Source organism: Paramormyrops kingsleyae, chromosome 2 (assembly GCF_048594095.1).
Source record: "Paramormyrops kingsleyae isolate MSU_618 chromosome 2, PKINGS_0.4, whole genome shotgun sequence".
Taxonomy (NCBI): Eukaryota; Metazoa; Chordata; class Actinopteri; order Osteoglossiformes; family Mormyridae; genus Paramormyrops; species Paramormyrops kingsleyae.
This window is the reverse complement of record NC_132798.1, coordinates 36465161-36483649: the sequence shown is the minus strand read 5'-3', so window position 1 is coordinate 36483649 and position 18489 is coordinate 36465161. Positions and strand designations below refer to the sequence as shown.

At 45.8% G+C, this 18489-nt stretch overlaps 1 protein-coding gene across 2 annotated transcripts in view; it reads left to right on the top strand.

The window, feature by feature from the left end:
- Positions 1–1348: 1348 nt before the first annotated feature.
- Positions 1349–18489, top strand: part of ebf2 (EBF transcription factor 2) — a 31238-nt gene continuing 14097 nt past the window's right edge. Inside the window, exons 1-6 of one of the 2 annotated variants that reach the window (XM_023796072.2) lie at positions 1349–2002; positions 6371–6527; positions 7682–7739; positions 9451–9506; positions 9611–9684; positions 11283–11351. In XM_023796072.2, the coding sequence (XP_023651840.1) occupies positions 1869–2002; positions 6371–6527; positions 7682–7739; positions 9451–9506; positions 9611–9684; positions 11283–11351 (548 nt within the window). In that variant the 5' untranslated portion in view covers positions 1349–1868. Of the gene's footprint in view, positions 2003–6370; positions 6528–7675; positions 7740–9450; positions 9507–9610; positions 9685–11282; positions 11352–18489 lie in introns of both variants that reach the window. The other variant, XM_023796071.2, reaches the window with a different exon arrangement.

The following is an 18489-nucleotide window of genomic DNA, read 5'->3' as shown; positions in this document are numbered from 1 at the left end:
AGATTGTGCATCCTAGATGTGTAACATATATTGCTTGTTCTTGCGACCGTGTCAATGAAGATTAATTGGCTGAAGTGGTTACCATTGTTCCTTGTGAAATTGATATGCGACAGTCTTTTCAGCTAAATCCGGGATTTCAATCACGGTTAAATAGTCCACCAAAGTGGGGCAGAAACCTTAATCGGTTATGTGGCCTTGTGAAAACAATCTCCAACAAGAGTTGAATCGTCGGCCACGATTAATTTAAAACAACTTGGATCACCTTACGTACAAATGTAAATTATTAAATCGCAGAGGACGGATTTGTGTGTTGCATGTACATCCAGATTATTCACGCGCTCTTTCACTCTTCCGTTATCGATGGGAATTTAGGGTCGTTATTTCAGGGCGGCCGGTGGGAGGTGTCACAGTGCGCATGACCTCGTTACAGCAACGTTTACGTTCCTCAACGTCTAATTGCAAAACTGACCATGATTTACGATTAGAATAACAAAAAAAGATCGAAAACAACCCGGACATCTTGAAAGCACTACGCTTTATCAACTATATATCAACGTCCTCATAATGAATCCAAATGGTGTACAAAATATGAATACACATTGCTTAGTTTAGTACATTTAAATATGTTTAATAGAACTGTATTTAATTGATTTTACAAATAGGCCTAGTTCATCATGTGACCCTGTATTAGACGGTAATAGAAAATGGATGGATAGACACACATTCCAGCACACATTTCAGCCTAAATGATAGAATTTATACATTATATGAGCAAAAAATAAATTTCTTTAATTTCTAGTATAGGCTACTAAACAAACTTCGTAATAAACAAGATATGTCTACACATCGTAGTAAGTAACATGGGTATATGTTTCAACTACTGTGTAGTTCAGTAAAGATTATGGTAATCTTTCTGTTTCAGTGCCTGCATGGTTTCCTGTTAGACAGTGAGAACTGCTGATAATGTGTACGTATTTAGGTGGAAACTAAGCTTTTAAAAATATTTTGGTACTTTGTGGAAATACCAATATATCAAAATGTTTTGTTCACATATATGCTAAATATGTGAAATGTAAACACATGTCCATTCACACCTGAGTTTGAAGTCCTGGTCGGTATTTCAAAAAAAGTTTGGCTATGGAAAAGGCTGATTGGCTACAGCTGTATACTAAAACTGCCCAGAATCCCACCCATATTGAAATCTACGCCTATGAAAATGACGATGCAGATAAGCAGCACCAAATATGGTTTCCAGCTCCTCCTACTCATCTCGGCCAGCCTCGGTAACTCATTCATACTCTAAGACCTTTAAGCATCATTTCTAGTACTTGATCCATGCGTACATGGAACTGAGTGTCAGGATTTCAGCCTTTTAAATCCAAAATTAGGGGAGGAGCACTTACCGCCAGGTCACTTATGTGTGGGTGTGGTTGAATTTGACTTAGAGAGACTGTTTTCTTAACTCAGTCTCATCCGTGGTGCATAAGTGTGTGTTTCGTGCATATGCGCAAGTGTGTGTTTACGGCTGAACAGGTGAACCTTACTAATGGTCGAACCTACGTTGGACACATTACCATCAATTTACTGAACAATGTTTACAAACAGAAGAGAAATGTATCACCTGCAAATGTCTTTATATCAAGGAGTATTTTAAAGCCAAGGAGGAAAAACTGTAGACGCTGGATAAAACGGGCTTTTCTGTAATTCACGTTGCCTTTGCGTTAACTCCCACACAACTAAAAGTGGAATAGCATTTTCTTTAGGAACTAAAGTTTCAAGAAGCGATTTGCCGTATTTCACTATTGTTTCAGTTTACTTGCAAGTTGTCTTAGAAAAAGGGACCGACAGCGTTGCGTTTTTAGTTTTAAATGTTCGGGATTCAAAATCAATTAAACGGAGAAGCGAGTGGAATAAAGGAAAAAGCTCTTGGGGCGGAGATGGATTCAGTCCGGTCCTGGGTTCGGAATGTCGGAGTGGTGGATGCGAACGTAGCGGCTCAAAGGTAAAGTAGGAGTCGTTGACTTAGACCGCTATATTTCTACATAGTGTGATGATTCGTATTATGCATTGAACATACATTTTGTATGCATTCGAATTTTATATCTGTTTATTGCAATGTGCCTTTGCAAAGTGTCGAATCTGATCTTCAAGGGATGTATAACGTGAGTAAAAAGTAGATGGAAAATGTACTTTGAGAAAAATGAATTTACATTGAATGCTGCAAAATTGACGATTTCAAGATATAACAACTGACCTTTAATTCCGTCAACGGTAGTGCCATCGCCGAGTTGAACTTGTCAGATCTCCACGCTATCGTTCGACCAGCTAAATATGAATATACACATTCATTTTAACTGAGGAAAATGATCTACAATACGGAATAAGGATTCATTACATTTTATTTATTTTCTCTTAAACATAGTCAGAGATGGTGTAGTTTTTTTGTTTTAATTGCTTGATTGCTTAAGTGATATAATTTATCAAACCAAATTTCCAAATATTTAGGCTCATTTTAATTGTTAAAATATCTTAGATTAACATGTAAGTCATAAGAAAACGAATTAATCGCTGTATGTCCGTTATGGTTTATATAATAACGTAATAATACATAATAACTAAAGATAACTGGAAAAACACTAAAATCAGTTAAATAGTCCGAAAACAAACTATATGCCAGTTTGTGGCATTGTAGTGTTGTATTGTTCTCAAATCTATTTGGCATGTGGCGTGCGCCCGTAAATTATGTTTTTTTTTTTTTTTAACTGAAAATGTCTTCCATCCCGTGTCCAGGACACAACCTAAATGAACAATGCCAATCTAACCTCGGTGAACAATACGAACAGCTGAAATTAAAAAAGCAACAGGTCAGTGTCTCCAGCTGCAAAGTTGACGTGCTGAAAACAAATAGGAGCGGGACGGAGGCCACGCTCTGCACGGCGTGTCCTGGCCGTGCGCCGTCAATCGCTGGAGATGGCAGTGTGACGAGTCGCATAAAAGAATGAAAGAGAAGTGTCACGCTGGGGCAGCCCGGGATAATGTTATCTGTGCTGCAGACCGGCACGCTTGGGCGCTGTGTGCGTGCGTCCGCCACGCACATGTAGTTGAATTTGTTCGCTTCCTAAAAAATAATTAAATGGCCTCTAGTAGCGAATGACGGGAATTCACGTTTCCCGAGAATCATTTAATGTGAGAAACGTAGCAACATAACCAATCGTATATCAAAGTTCATGGTAAATGGTGTGTGTAATACTAATTCTTGCATTATTATTATCAGGCCTATTATTATTATTACTGCCAGTGATACTATCGAATATAGCAATATGCTATATTATATGAAGACCAACACGTTAAGATGCTATTTATATATGTGAGGTAAAGGTTTATAAAAAGACAGCAGCCAACATTAGCGACAGTTTATGCAATAATAAATTTAAAGCTTGAGTTAGTTGCAGTTAATGGTATAGTTGCAATTAAAACAACTTAACTTACCGCCTTGCATTTTACTCGTATTTAGTTTTGAATATTCTATAAGTTCTGTCCTATTTGTGTTTGTTTTGTCCGATGATCAGTTGGACAAAATTGGCACAAATATGACCTGATTTTGTTCTTGTGTATGAAATTACTTCATTTCCACAAAACGACTAGAAGTTCAGTAAGTTAACTTACACAGATGTCGGTAACTTCAACAGAACAGACAGCCTGGCCTACGGATTACAGTTTCTATGGTCTGCTCAAAATAGAAAAATAGCGTACGACTACGCCGTCGACTGCTACAAAAAGACCAGAAATTATATAAGATAAAGGAAACTGCGGTGCTTCAGATCCGTAGTTCCTGCATAATGTAGGCGAGATGCTTGCTTGGATGATGCCATTTGTATAACACTAAACGTTTTTCCTGTCTTTTTAAAGTTGTATGGAAACATTAATAGATCATTTTTACTTTTTAGAACTATATTTCCATTAGACACATATTTAATGTTATTTAATTCTAATTTACTGACATATATTTGTTTTACATACAAACATATACAATGCTTACCGCAACAGTAATAGTAAGGAGTACCTATTAATTTACGTATAGCCTACATATTTACGCAGAAGTAAATTATACTGGAATATTCCCGTTTCTCAGGAGTTGAGTGCGCTAATTGCGAAATATTGAAACAGCATTTGCGATAAGGACACATAATCGATTGTTTTTTAATCTTCCAATTTGTTTACATTCAGACAGATTATAAGAAAATGATATGCTTTCATGGATAAAGTTGTTGTTGTGAATAGACCATCAGGACAGTAGGATATCCCTTTTGTGCGCTAGTCAATGGCGGGTCTGGAGGATGGTCTGTTGATCAGCTTTACTTCAGCTTTATGAACGGCATTTTTGGTTGTATTAGTCGGTAGACAACGAAGAGATTAATGGTCTGCTTCGAAAGGAATCTCCCTTTCAAGATCTCCCAGAACTCGGTATACGTATTTCATAAAACCCGAACGACCGATAATGGTGAAATCAAAAGTCGTAGCTGAACTTATATCAAGTTTTATACCAGTGGTTAAAACAATCATTCACGCGAAAAGCTGAAATCTAAATATTGTCCATGTTTGCATTTTTAACTTAAGAAACGGAATATCAATAATAAAACAGAATCCGTATAGCCTAATTCTGTTTGCTGTAAAAAATAAAAGAAATAGCCGGAGTAGGCTATTAAAGCGCATTCTCAAGTCATATTCAGTCCTAATTTAAACCACGAGAAAACTTTTATGCAACAGAACAACATGTTAAGTAAAGCTTATTTGAAAATTGGGATTAAAGTGGTAGGTGTGTATTAAAGTATAGTGGTAAGTGCGTTTAACGTGTGTACTATACATACATACATACATACATATATATATATATATATATATATATATATATATATATATATATATATATATATATATATATAGTTCCAAAAAGTAAAAATGATCTATTAATATGTTTGCTGTCTCCATATCTTTACACAGCCATACAACTCAAAAAATACAATATATATATATATATAATTTTTTAAAGTTAAACCTAAGATTATGTTAGTGTAACTTATACAGGATTAGAATATCTAATCAATCACACGAGTAATTTACGCTACAACGCAATATAACTCAAACTCCTCATAAATATTTACACAAGATAACTAGTTACATTACTGAGCAACGAACACATTCCCCATATAGTCAAACTTTCAATCATGAGACTTAAAAAACAACGAGATCTTCCAAAATCATTTTACATTACCTACTCTGTCTGTCGTTTCAATTAGGCTATTGTGATATGTAGTAAATTATTCATCAACTGTATTCTATTTTATGCTACAATGCTTCCTGGAACACATCCCACTTCTTTTTTTTGTGCTCTTGTCGTTTGTGAAACTTTAAAGGGCAAATCACGGCTCTAAAGTAAAAATCAGCATTCACACGTAAAACGAAAATGTAATGGTATTTATTGGGCGTTCACGAGACAAAACAGACAACTAGGACAATAAGAATAATATATTTCATCCATCCATCCATCCATCCATCCATTCACCCATTAATTTTCCAACCACTTATGCTGGACAGGATGGCGAGATATTCTATACAGCCAAAGCTTGTGTATATATATAATTTGTATATACTGTTCATGTCTACATTAAATGAACACTAATGACAGTTGTTACATATGCACCAAATTAATATTATGCTACTGTAAAGCAGAAATGGACAAATCTACCATTTTGATACAACGATCACACACAAAACCGGAAATAATGTGTTGTGACAAGTGCTTAATTCAGTGTAATGCACCATCAAAATATGAATATTTTACATTCTTCACAAAAGAAACGTACTGAAGCCACAGAAGTAGCAAAGCTGCCAGTAATTACTGATCAAGGGCCTGACTTTATAACGCTGTTCTTACATTACATTCGCTTTTTAAACTTACTCGTTTTTCTACTCCTTATGTTTGTCTATGAGAAGCCCTATATACCAGATTACTAGACACGTCAATTACCATTTGTATAATACGAGTTCCCCTATCAAACGCATAATTCAAAGAAATTATCAATCTGATTTGATTTTGCTTGGAAACATTTTATTTTAAACTAGGCACAACATGAGTTTTTCCATTAACAGAGGTTCTTTTTAATTTACTTCCCAGCCTGTAAAAATACTTACAATATATTTAACATATTTATGTATTTTCCTAGAGGTGTCTTTAAGTAGCAAATTGACAGGGCAGCTGGCACCAAATTCAAGGTTTCAAGACAGGACGGATCTGGAGAGCAAAACACGGGAGTGATGAAAGCGTCTTGACGGCTCCCCAGCCCCGGTTCACCACTCCTTCTTCCCACAGCGGCGTGGCTCTGTCGCGGGCCCATTTCGAGAAGCAGCCGCCGTCCAACTTGCGCAAGTCCAACTTCTTCCACTTCGTCCTAGCGCTATACGACCGGCATGGGCAGCCGGTGGAGGTGGAGAGGGCGGCTTTCGTCGACTTTGTGGAGCACGACAAGGTGTGGGGAATAATAATAATAATAATAAATATAGGACAATAACCTAATAAAACACAAGAGTTATCCAATACTTTTTGGTGCTGATCAAAAGTCAAAACAGATGGTAAAGAAGTATAGACTCAAATCTGCAAAACTTACTCTGAGTTTTGAAAGAGGATGTTAGGTTAAAAGTAAATGTAATTCAACCCACAACTTAAACGAGTGAAAAGATTTAAATGAATTTTTCATATGAACAGCTTCAGGATTAAAATAACACAAATGAGTACTTGCATGTTTGAGCAATAGAAGCATTGTAACATTATAGGCAGTGCCTGCCCAAAGCTACATTCACTTAAAATTTTGCTCAATCTGTGGTGTTAAACACTGAGAGTAGTTATGTGGGTCCCTCAGTTTTGCATACAACAACATCCTAGTTACCAGTAGTTTAAAGTTAGAGTCAACAGCTCAGTTCTTATGCCAGTGGTCTGCCTAATGACCTCATGGCTTCTGCAGCATACCAACCTGCAATCTAAAATACCCCCCCACCCCACCCCACCCCCCTGCCCCAAGTTTACTGGATATGACAGCAATTCTGAGTCTTGTTAGTCAGAACAAAAAAATGAGGGGGGGGGGGGGGGGGGAGAGAGAGAAAGAGAGAGAGAGAAAGTGGCACACTGTGAACCTTGAAGAGGGAGGGTGGAGGGCTGCTTCCCAGTCAAGATTGACTGCTGTTTGCTCTCTTTCAGCACCATAGAGCTGTAAGCTCGGAAGCGCCCCCCCCCACACACACACACAATGGAGACTGCTCTTCTAATTCTTAACTCAGCCAGGGGACACCATCCCAAATTCATACACTGACCACAGGGGGAGCCTTTTACCCCCAAATATACTCTCAGGCAGGTAGTTTCACTCCGAGCCTCGTGTCAGTCTTCCACCGCCTCTAAGTGACCACACACACATTTCATTGTGACTGTTGCCACAATCATGCTGCACTTCCAGTAAATCAGCCAAGACGGGCTAATGTTCACATACAGCAGTATTGGATTCTAGCTCATTGATAGCTATCTGTTAGTTTCATTGGATCTTAGCTTCGATTGAATTGACCGGATCATTGGTCGCAATCGGTATTGAGCTGCATCGTTTTCATTTCTCTCCGCTTTCCTACAAAGGAGCAGACGGGGGAGAAGACCAACAACGGCACACACTACAAGTTGCAGCTCCTTTACAGCAATGGTGAGTGCTGGCACCGCCCTGCAGCCTATCGTCACCCTGTAGACTGTACCCGCCCTGCAGCCTATCGTCACCCTGTAGACTGTACCTGCCCTGCAGCCTATCGTCACCCTGCAGACTGTACCCGCTCTGCAGCCAATCGTCACCCTGCAGACTGTACCCGCCCTGCAGCCTATCGTCACCCTGTAGACTGTACCCGCCCTGCAGCCTATCGTCACCCTGTAGACTGTACCCGCCCTGCAGCCTATCGTCACCCTGTAGACTGTACCCGCCCTGCAGCCTATCGTCACCCTGCAGACTGTACCCGCCCTGCAGCCTATCGTCACCCTGTAGACTGTACCCGCCCTGCAGCCTATCGTCACCCTGCAGACTGTACCCGCTCTGCAGCCTATCGTCACCCTGCAGACTGTACCCGCTCTGCAGCCTATCGTCACCCTGCAGACTGTACCCGCTCTGCAGCCTATCGTCACCCTGCAGACTGTACCTGCGCTGCAGCCTATCGTCACCCTGCAGACTGTACCCGCTCTGCAGCCTATTGTCACCCTGCAGACTGTACCTGCGCTGCAGCCTATCGCTGTCCTGCAGCCTGTTGCCACCCCGCAGTCTGTCACTGTCCTGCAGCCTGCCTGCACATGTGCTCCGGCTCTCCTTGGGGTCATCTGACTACCCTCCTGTGTTGCATACTGTTGATGGCCAGCCACTTGTAACTTTGTCACGGACAGCGCGGGGAGGAGCAGTGACCTCACTGTGTTTCAGGCATCTCACGTGTTCCTCCTGTTGAGGGTCATGATGTGTTTAGTGTTGGGGTAAATAAGAGATCATTATCCCTGGAACTGTGATCCCAGAGATGGGGGCCTTGCCTGTCCACTCCTCTCCGGTCACACATTTGGGGGGTGAAGGTGTACCCAAAAGATCGCTGCTGCTTTCATCCTAGCAGTGGGATCGAGGGACATGAGCCCCACACATGGTGTTACAACCCAAAGGCTCCCATTCCCTCAGAGGCCCCCCCTCACCCAAGGGAGAGGAGATAAAAGACATGCTCCAGATTGCCTCCCCCCACACTACTCTATCTCACTCCCATAGCATCCCTTCAGACCCCCCTATACAGAAATATGAAAGGGATGCGGCATATAAAACTTGTTCAAAAGATGCAGTCTGGAAACTTCAGTAAAGTCCTCAGGTGAAACAGCACATTTCACTGATTGCAGTTTATCCTGTTTTATTTTCTTTCTTTATAAGTACGTGGGGTGAGTCCATAGCTTTGAAGACCATCCATGCAGTGGTCGGGTACCTCAGGAAAAGTAACAGCATACATGTCTCACTCAGCCTCCTCCGTTTTGGCGTCCCTAACCCCTGACCTGCGCTGAAAGCGGCGAGCAGATCGAACACGGCTCAGTTCAGTCTGAAATCTGATCAGAGAATTTTTATTGTCCAAAAGATAAGTGCAGCAGCCGGGCAGCAGTTTTTTGTCATCTGTTTTTAAGGGCGGGATCAGTCGGTAAACTTGAGCTCTGATTGGCTCTGATTAGCAGATGTTGAAAGTGTTTACCAAAACTGGTGAAGGATTTCAGAATATGTATAGTTATTAGGTCAGTGATGTCCGTGCAGCTTTAAAAATGATTTACGAGTCAAAGAATGCACTGTGCACGGAGGCATTCTCAAGGCTGACTGTGTTTGTGTGCCTTTCTGTGTGTTTGTGTGTGTGTGTCACCAGGGGTGCGGACCGAGCAGGACCTCTATGCACGGCTCATCGACTCTGTCACCAAGCAGGTAAGAGGTCGTAGGTTCTCTCCGTCTTGTGGTTTAACCAAAGGTAGGATTCCTCTGACTCTAAGGTCTCCCCCCCTCTCCTCACCTTCACCTCCGCCTTCCAGCCAATTTCATATGAAGGACAGAACAAGAATCCCGAAATGTGCAGAGTGCTTCTCACGCATGAGGTCATGTGCAGGTGAGGCTTCCTCCCACACACAAACACAAACACTGAGGGACACTAAAACAGTTAGAATCTGTTCCCAGCACTTTCTTCCAGACTGCAACTTCGCCCATAGCTGGAATCTTTCTCAGTGTATGGAACTCTGGTGAAGTGAAATACGATTAGATGGACATGCTGTCTGTCATTCCTCTCTTAAATAGACCCATCCCCCTCTGTCTACCATATCCTGTCGGGATGCCAGACCTGCCTTAACCTCCACCGTAATCGCAGCCGTGGGAATCTGGCCATGCCACGCTGGCCCTCTGCTTGGCATTTGGGGCCGCCCAGGCCTCTCTTGGGGGGTGGCTGACGGCGGGCGGTGGATGTGTCCGTCTGGAGGCTCTCTGGGCTGTGGGCTGTGGGCCTTTGCTGAAGCAGCTTTTTCAACATACGTTTTCAAGTCTGAATTAAGTTTGGTTGTGACCGAACATCTCAGGTGCAGCCCAGAGGACCTGGAAATTAGCATGAAAAAAAGAGAAATCCCAGCTGAGAAGTAAAAATTAGAACAGAGATAGATGTGGGGATGTAGCTGGAGAAAGAACTCTGTGGTGACCGTCACCCTGTCACCGTGCACACGCTGAGCTGTGCAGACTGCAGAGAGGGGGTCGGGCGGCGGGGGTGACCTGAGGTTTAAGAGGAGGGGGTTTGGGTGGGAGGGATTTGCCATTGTGTAGCCAGCAGATGCCCAAATGTGACTTACAGCTGGCTAATAACAGAGCCGGAGAGGCAGGGGGCAGGGCTCACAGCTGGGGAGTGAGTCTGTCAGATGGGGGTGGGGGGGGCACGGGCAAGGCCAGGCTGGGATACGAGAGGGCTGAGCGGAGGTGCAAGGGTGGCAGATGGCGAGGGGTGGGGGCACTTTTGTTATGCAGCAATCAGGATGACTCGGGGGGGGGGGGGGGGCTCCATACAGAAGACTTAGACTCTAGCTGATTGAGTTAGGTTCTTTTTTCATTGGATGGGGGGGCTGCATATGTGTTAGATGGAGTTAGAAAGGGAGGCAGGGGGGCGGGGGGCCGGGGGGGATCACCAGGACAGATTGCCAGGCCAGCCGCTTGGCTTTTGATCGCTTTCTCTCGTCTTTCTACCTTCCCTCCCTCCTTCCTCCCTTTCTCCCTGTCTGACTCCGCACCGCCCCCCCCCACCCCCCCATTATCCCCGAAGCCGGCTCTCTGGGCATAGGGACCATCCATACTGGGAATGTGGTGCTGGTGATGGACTATTAAGGCTCAGACAATCCTGACCATTGTGCCTATGAGCAGGACCACAGGAGCCTAGGTCACAAGCACGCCCAGAAAGAACCTGCTGTACCAATGAGTAGCACAAGGAGGGGCTTCTGTTGTACCATTGAGCTGGATTAGAAGGACGTTATAACATAGGATGGCACTAAAGCCCAATGTCTTCCACAGAAATATCCAGATGCACAGATTATGTAAAGCAATGAACTGCGGGCCACTTATGCCTCTGTGTATAGAAGCTTCAGCTGAGAGTCAATAGCATTATTACTAGCCTAATGAACTTCCATTCACTCGCATGATTTATTCTAACTGTTTGTCGCCCCCTGCTGTTTACAGCCGCTGCTGTGAGAAGAAGAGCTGCGGCAACCGCAACGAAACGCCCTCGGACCCCGTCATCATCGACAGGTGAGGCCTGCTGTCGGCCGGTAGCAAAATCCTCGGCTTCCCTCCGCCCCCGGTCGGGCGACTTCCACTAACTCCATAAACCTTTTTGATATTCTGTGCTTTATCTTGAAGGTTGACCTGCCTTCTAGAGGAATGTGTGTGTATATGTGTGTATGTGAGAGAGTCTGCTCTTCGGAAACAAACCACGGACAATGTCCACCCCCATGTGCATGAGTCTAAGAGATGGAAGAGGCAAGAGAAAAAAAACATTGGTAGGACCCACAGAAACATAGATCCATGGCCGCCTGTGCCCAGATCCTACAAATCAATCGCCGCTTTTATTGGCTGTAAAGACAGGGGCCCTGCTGAGGGGTGGGGGGCCTTATAGGGTTATATGCAGCGAAGTCAGTAGGCCTAGGGATGGACTTCTGGAGGAAAGGTTAACTAAAGGAGCCTTTCAGTGCGTGTGCAGGCTCACCCCTCCGCCGCCGTCCTTCCAGAACGTTCTCCATGGAGAAATCCGCCCTTCGGCAGTCTATTATGCGTCGATGCCACTGACTCACTTGTTGACTTCTGCGCTGCCGCCGTTAACCACGCCAGATGTATGGTTCTGCGACTGTAAAATGTCCCCCAGCCCTGGGCCCCTCCTGGCCCCCCTTTGGCCTTCCCCTCGGCCAAATACATGTCCGCTTTGGGTTTGTGCGTTCTGAGGTCCTACATCCGGGTCTGCGAGGCTCACCTTCCCACTCAGCGACTGCTGGACCTTCTATGTTTGTGTTTTGTTGTTCCTTCAATCGAACTCTCGGCGTTCTTGTGTTAAGGATGAACCGCACCCACAATGGGGGGGGGGACGCGTTCACCCACGGGACTCTGTGGCCTCCCCCCGTGAGCATCCGATTTCATGATTGTTTTCATGCCTGGAAAGAAATGCAGGGGTGCAAGCATTGTGAGATTCAGCCTGCGCTGTGATTCGGAAAACAGATTCGGGATTGTGGGCCCGAACAATGCCATTAGCGATGCACCAGGTCTGGGGATGGGTGTGGGACTGGGCTTGTAGAGGAAGGTGACAGTGAAATGGGTTTATCTTTCCTGTAGACTTAGGAAGTGAGACAGAGGGTCTTTGACGGCGAGTATCTGCTGCATTAAATCAAGTTGCTTTTGACTGTTTCTAACTGTGATAAGGCAGCCACTCTCCCTGACGCTGTCATGACGGTTGTTTCTCTCTGTCTGTGCGGCTCCCCATCTCCTCGCTGGCTCTCCCTCTCCCCAGCGGACCCTCCTCCCTCGCTCCCTGCTCTCTCTCTCCCTGCCCGTCTCCCACTCTTCTGTTCAGGCTGGCTGCCTGTTGACAGTGTGTCTCAGAGGATCGCCGAAGATAGTTTCCTTATAATGGAAAAAGAAACGGTGCTGTTGTCTTTCGAATTTCCCAGAATTCCTCGCCACAGCTGTTTTTCTCATTTTTGCGAATTGCTTTCCCAACGACTACCTCTTCCATCTCGTTTCCTTGCCATAAAAACAAAAAAAAACATTTCTAAGTTCCTCCAGGGACTCTGAGGGTCTGTACTGCTATTCTGTTGCTGGCGGACTAGGATAGTTGTGTTTGGTGTACGAGGCTGTGATCGAATCAGATCCTTGACACCCTCCCTAATTACCATGGTAACCCCTATGCTGATACTGCCTGTCCCCATTTTTCTGGGCAAACCCTTCACCCCAGAGATACCCCCAGAGGAGCATAATTTTTGATTAGCACCCTGCGAGTCCCTGCGAGTCAAACACGCCTCTGTTTGACTCTGTGTTTGCTTTATTTTTCTGTTTGTGTGTGTGTGTGTGTGTGTGTGTGTGTGTGGGGGGGGGGGGGGGACAGATAATTTTAAAAAATTAGAAGAAACATTATTGACCACCTGATTTTTTTGCATTGTTTGACTTTGACAAGCCCTTTGCACATTTGATTTGTGGGTGTGCGTTACTGTGTTGATGTGCAAGGCTATCTTTGTGTCTGAGGAACAGCAGTGTGTGTGTGTGTGTTTGTGTGTATTTGTGTGTGTGTGTGTGTGTGTGTGTGACCCCCACCCTGACCTTTCCCTGGGTCGCAGCTTGGATCCTGCATTATTAATGTGCCTGTGCCGGCCGGGTGGGGGGGGGGAGGGGATGGTTGACTGCAGTAGTCAGGGCCTTGCCCTCAGCCTAGCACCTGTTCTTCAATTAACATGCGTGGTGCTTGGGGGGGTCGCCCCGGCCCTCCCCCTGCTACGCCCCGAGCCTCATGCACGCCTCTTTGCTCCCATCTCCCCCCCCCATCTCCTTCTGGGGGTTACTGTCCTTCATTTTACTTGCATCCCCTCATCCCTTAATCATTGCAAACCAAAAACTGACCCTCACTCCCCCCCTTCCTGCTTGCCCCCCCACCCCTCACTAAAGCCTATATTTTCTGCCCCCCTCCTCTTCTCACTCTCCCAACCCCCCCCCCCCATTTCTATCTCATTTTGCAATAATTAGACGGTGTCATTAGAGCGGCTGACAAAGACTGGGGATTTACAATTCCCCAAACTCTCCGTTCTCTCTCTTTTTAATCGTGCCGGCGTAATATCAGGGCTGTGCCCTTGCCTATCGTCCCCTCTAACCCTGCTGTGCCCTCTCTCTAATCCCTGTTACGCTGAGGCCAGGGGGCGCTGGAGAGCCCAGCCAGCCGGGGCAAAGGAACAGCCACCAAGGGCTGAGTTCTGGGTCACGCGCTCCCAGGGACCTGTCACTAACCCCGTTTGTGACTTTTAGCCAGGAAGTAGGTAGATTTCTGTTCTTCTTCATGTGCTTGATGGGTGCTTTCAAAATCAGGTGTCCTTTCAGTGTCTCTTGGAAAATGCAAAGCTGAACTGGGATGCGTTTCCCAAAAGCATAGTTGCTAACTATGTTAGCAACTTGCATAGCTGGAACCATGCAACTGAATCAAGTTCAAAGTTGCTAATAGGAGCTTTTGGGAAACACACCCCGATCGTTAGACATCGAACTGTAAGACCACAAAAACACACCATGACAAATCTGAACCATTTCTGGCTGAACAGATCTGGCCTCGGAATGGACAAAACGACATGGTCTCCATGGCGAATCTCTTTACCCTTTTTGCCCTGATTCCTCACGTGCCTCTGTGGCTGAAACCTGGAGATGTATGTTCTGTGTTCTTGCTCTTTGAGCAAAAATTACTGATGGTTTATGGAAACCCAGATTGACCTGGTCATGGCAGGTGTACATTTATGGGGGGTAGTAGCTCATGGAAACCCCCAAACGAGTGCTGGGGAATGTGGGCAGGGGTGTAGCTTATTAGGAAGAAAAATGCCTGCTGTTTTTTTATTATTTCGCTGTGGGGGTCCAGGGCTGCCAATTACCCTTCCCAGATCAATATATGGACAGGCAAAAAGAGGAGAACAATCCATCGGAGGAAACGAAAGGGGGAGCCAATCAATGGCCAGCACTATCTCACTAATTGATCGTGTTTGCTGGGGGGGGGGGGGGGGGGGTGCAGGGGGGCTCATTTTAACGAGCCATTGTCCAGAGAATAATCAATAGGGATCTTCCGATTTCATCAATATTTTTCTCCCCTCTCCCAAACGAGCAGCAGTGTCCCCTGGCCGGTATAAATGAGTGCTGTCCATGGCGGATTGTTTAACTGGTTATTGCTGAATTATCTGCCGCCTGTAGCCCGTCTTCAGTGGCACCAAAACGCGTCGAGGCGAAAGGCTTCATGCAACACGTGGCCTTTCCTTCTCCACTTCTGCGGCTGCTTCTCCTGGCATGTTTAAAGAGTTTCGCTACGAATTCTGGCAATTTCCCTGGTCTCAGAATGGGGAATAACTTTCAGCAGCGATGCTTCGGCCCGAGGCTCTGAAGTGCTGACAGTTTGTGTTGAGGGAATCCACAGGTTTGGACTGAGCCGCACTGAAGTCTGAGTGTTTGTGAAGACCGTCTCTTTTCCCACAACTGCGGTGAAGGTCTGTGGGCACGCATCAACTGGCTGCCTGCATTTGCATCTCCTGATCTCCCCCTGCGGTCCACTTACGCGGTGGGTCAGGATGCTCATCGTGCTGCCTGCACTCACTAAATTCTCAAACGCCCCCACGTAGATAATCTCTCAGCACGCTGGTGACTCTGCCCATGTGTGACACGACTAAGAAGCTTCAAATGCGACCACGTGGGGGGTGGGGGGGCGTTCATAGCTCATGTCTTTCGCTACGCTGGCACCCCCCTCCGGTGTAGCCTCGTTAGCTTCTCGGAGTAATTTTAATGGAGGGAAACATTGTTTGCTGCGACCACAGCAGAACTCAAGGGATTGTGGGAAATTTGGTAAGGCGCATAGAATGATCAGCAGAAAAAGCAAAAAAAAAAGTTTAAGAGCCGGCTTGTTTTATTTTTCTTCCCCCGGTGTCAGGTTCAAATTCCTCAAAACCCCCCCGAAGTGGTCTCAGCGGTTTGGGGTCCAGTTACATCATGTAATCTGTCCACACCCATTTGCATGTCCGCAGGGCACAGGCGTGTATGCGTAGGTGTGTGTGTGCGTGTGTGTATTTTGGAAGCCGGTTATTAGCAGCCGCAGAGCCCCAGGCTTCGTCAGCCATGTCAGAGACCCACTCTCCTGTTGATTAGCGAGGACGTGGCCTAACTGACAGAGAGATCACCTGACCAACATGTTCTCACCGTCACGATGGTAGTGCTGTAATACCGGGGTAAGGTAGTAACATTGCTCCACTGGACTCTGTGTGTGTGCATGTGCGTGTGTGTGTGTGTGTCTGTGTGTGTGGTGGTCTTGAAGAGGCAGGCGATAGACCATGTCCCCCTTGCCCTCCCCCTTGTCCCTTACCTGGCTTTCTGTCACTGAGGTCCATTCACTGAGCAGCTCTGGCTTATCTGTCACTCGGGGAAACCGGTGAATATTCGGTCTAACTGGACAGTCAGAGGCTCATGCATTGTGCCTTTTTTTGGGGGGGTTTTCCCCCTGGGGGACTGGGGTGCGGGGGCGGGGTGCACACAATGGCCAGAGCGAGGAGACAGGGAAAAATAGGATTAGAAGAATTAGGAAGAAAATGGAACATTCTAGAAGCAGTTTACAGACGAGGGACCCCCCAGGAAAGTCGCTTTGGGACTGGGGAGTTAGGTCTTTTGTGTTTAGGTAAGAGGGACGCACGCAAGGCCTACAAAAATACAAACCGGATATCTGACACCGTTGGGAAAATAAGCATACGGGGGTGGCTGTTTGTGACGGGACCTCTAATCATTAATTTAATTTCATTCCTAATAATTCTTTTTCTCGTCTTAGTGATGGTGGAGAAATATCTTCACAGGAAATGAGATGGGACTGCAAATGGCGGTGATGGGGTGGGGGGTCAATGTAAAGCCTCCCTTACAGCCTCCTTAGTGCCAAACACCCGGCGGGGCCGCCCTGTGGGCTGAGGGGGGCTCATTTGTCTAGGTCCCTAATAGGTTTCACCTTTGGTAGCACCGGAGCAGAGATTAAGTGGAAGATAGCTGGAGGGCCAGAGATGGGAGGGGAGGGGAGGGGGGGGCTTTCTGGAAGCGAGGGAAAGGATGGCGGAGGTCTGACAGCGTGAGATCCCCCTAGTGTCAAGACTGTAGCAAATCCAGATTGGAAAGCTCAGGAGAAGAGGATTCCCGAAGACTCGGTGTAATGTTTGAATCGGCTGTGCCGTCTATCAGGAATTCAGTCAGAGCGCTGGTCAGACTGGGAGGGAGGCGGAAAGATTTCCTCCCAGTGCGGATCTCTGGCCGCCTCGACAGTGATGGTAGCAGTAGAGGAATATCAGTATAAGCTGTGCTGCCCTCAGGCTGTTCAGGACATCGACTCTCTTTCTGTTTTAGCTGCCATTTATGACACTGCTGTAGTGATTATGGTCACCCTCCTGCAGTCAGGCAGACGAGGTAACTAGAGGCCCTCTCCCCAAATAAAAACCATGGGTGACTTTCTGTGGCACCATGATGATATCACGGAACCCTACTCGTTGCAGGCGACACACACACACACAGGAATAGATACTGAAACACACATGCACACACATGGACAGACATGTAAACACATAACCAGACAGATACACAGACACACGCATGTTCTCTCTCTCACCCCCCCCGTCCCCCGACAATGTCTGCGATCCTCATGCCACACATCTGCTTGCAGAGGCTCCGCTTGGGCTTCACACAGCAGAAGACCAACCTGATGCTCACATTGCCACATGGGCTGGCTGCTTGCTTCTCCTGCCCCCCAGATCTGTTTTCTGATCTGAAACTGACCACTGATTGTGTTTATTGGACCTGTTTGGTGTCGTTAGCAAAGCCAGTTACAGGATACCAGTTACACGGATCACATATAAAAACCTTTATAATTGGGGCTAACTGGGTTTTAATGTGCTTGTTTATTCTGCAGCTATGGGGGAAATGTGGACCTCTGTTATTTTACCGTTTAGTGCTTAAGGAGCCAGGTGGGGGTGGGGCCTGTCTGTCCCTTGAAAAGGTTTTAAATTCTCGAATGACTTAATGACACCCCCCACCTTTCTCCCAGCAGGCTTCTTGGTTATTTGTTTGTCTGTGGGCCAGGAATCTGGAGGGAATCTATTTCCCCAAACGGCTGTTTCCCACTCAAAGCCCCCCTGCGAGGCAGTGTGGCAACAGAGGTGCCGATATTTAGGATGTGGAAGCTTTTAAAATAAAAAAATATAACTACTTTCGTTTTCAATATGAAAATTCTTATCTAGGGTTGCAATGCAAACAATGATTATTTGTTATTTGGCGGGTTTTGGACATTTGACACTACTGGGTTGACAGTCATTGGAGCTCGCTAATGTGAACATCGGACTTTTCCTGCTTGCATGGCATTGCTAATGCTAACACTGTACTTTTTCTGCATGTGAAGCAATGCTAACTCTCACACTGGACCTTTGATTCGCATAAGGCAATGCTAATGCTAACACTGTACTTTTGCTGCATGTGAAGCAATGCTAACTCTCACACTGGACCTTTGATTTGCATAACGCAATGCTAATGCTAGCACAAGACGCCCTCTGCTTGTGTGGTAATACTCACACTGCTGATGAATCCATCAGGACGAAGGCCAGGGGGCAGTGCGGCCGCTGACAGCCTCCCAGCATGCCCGCTGAGCGCC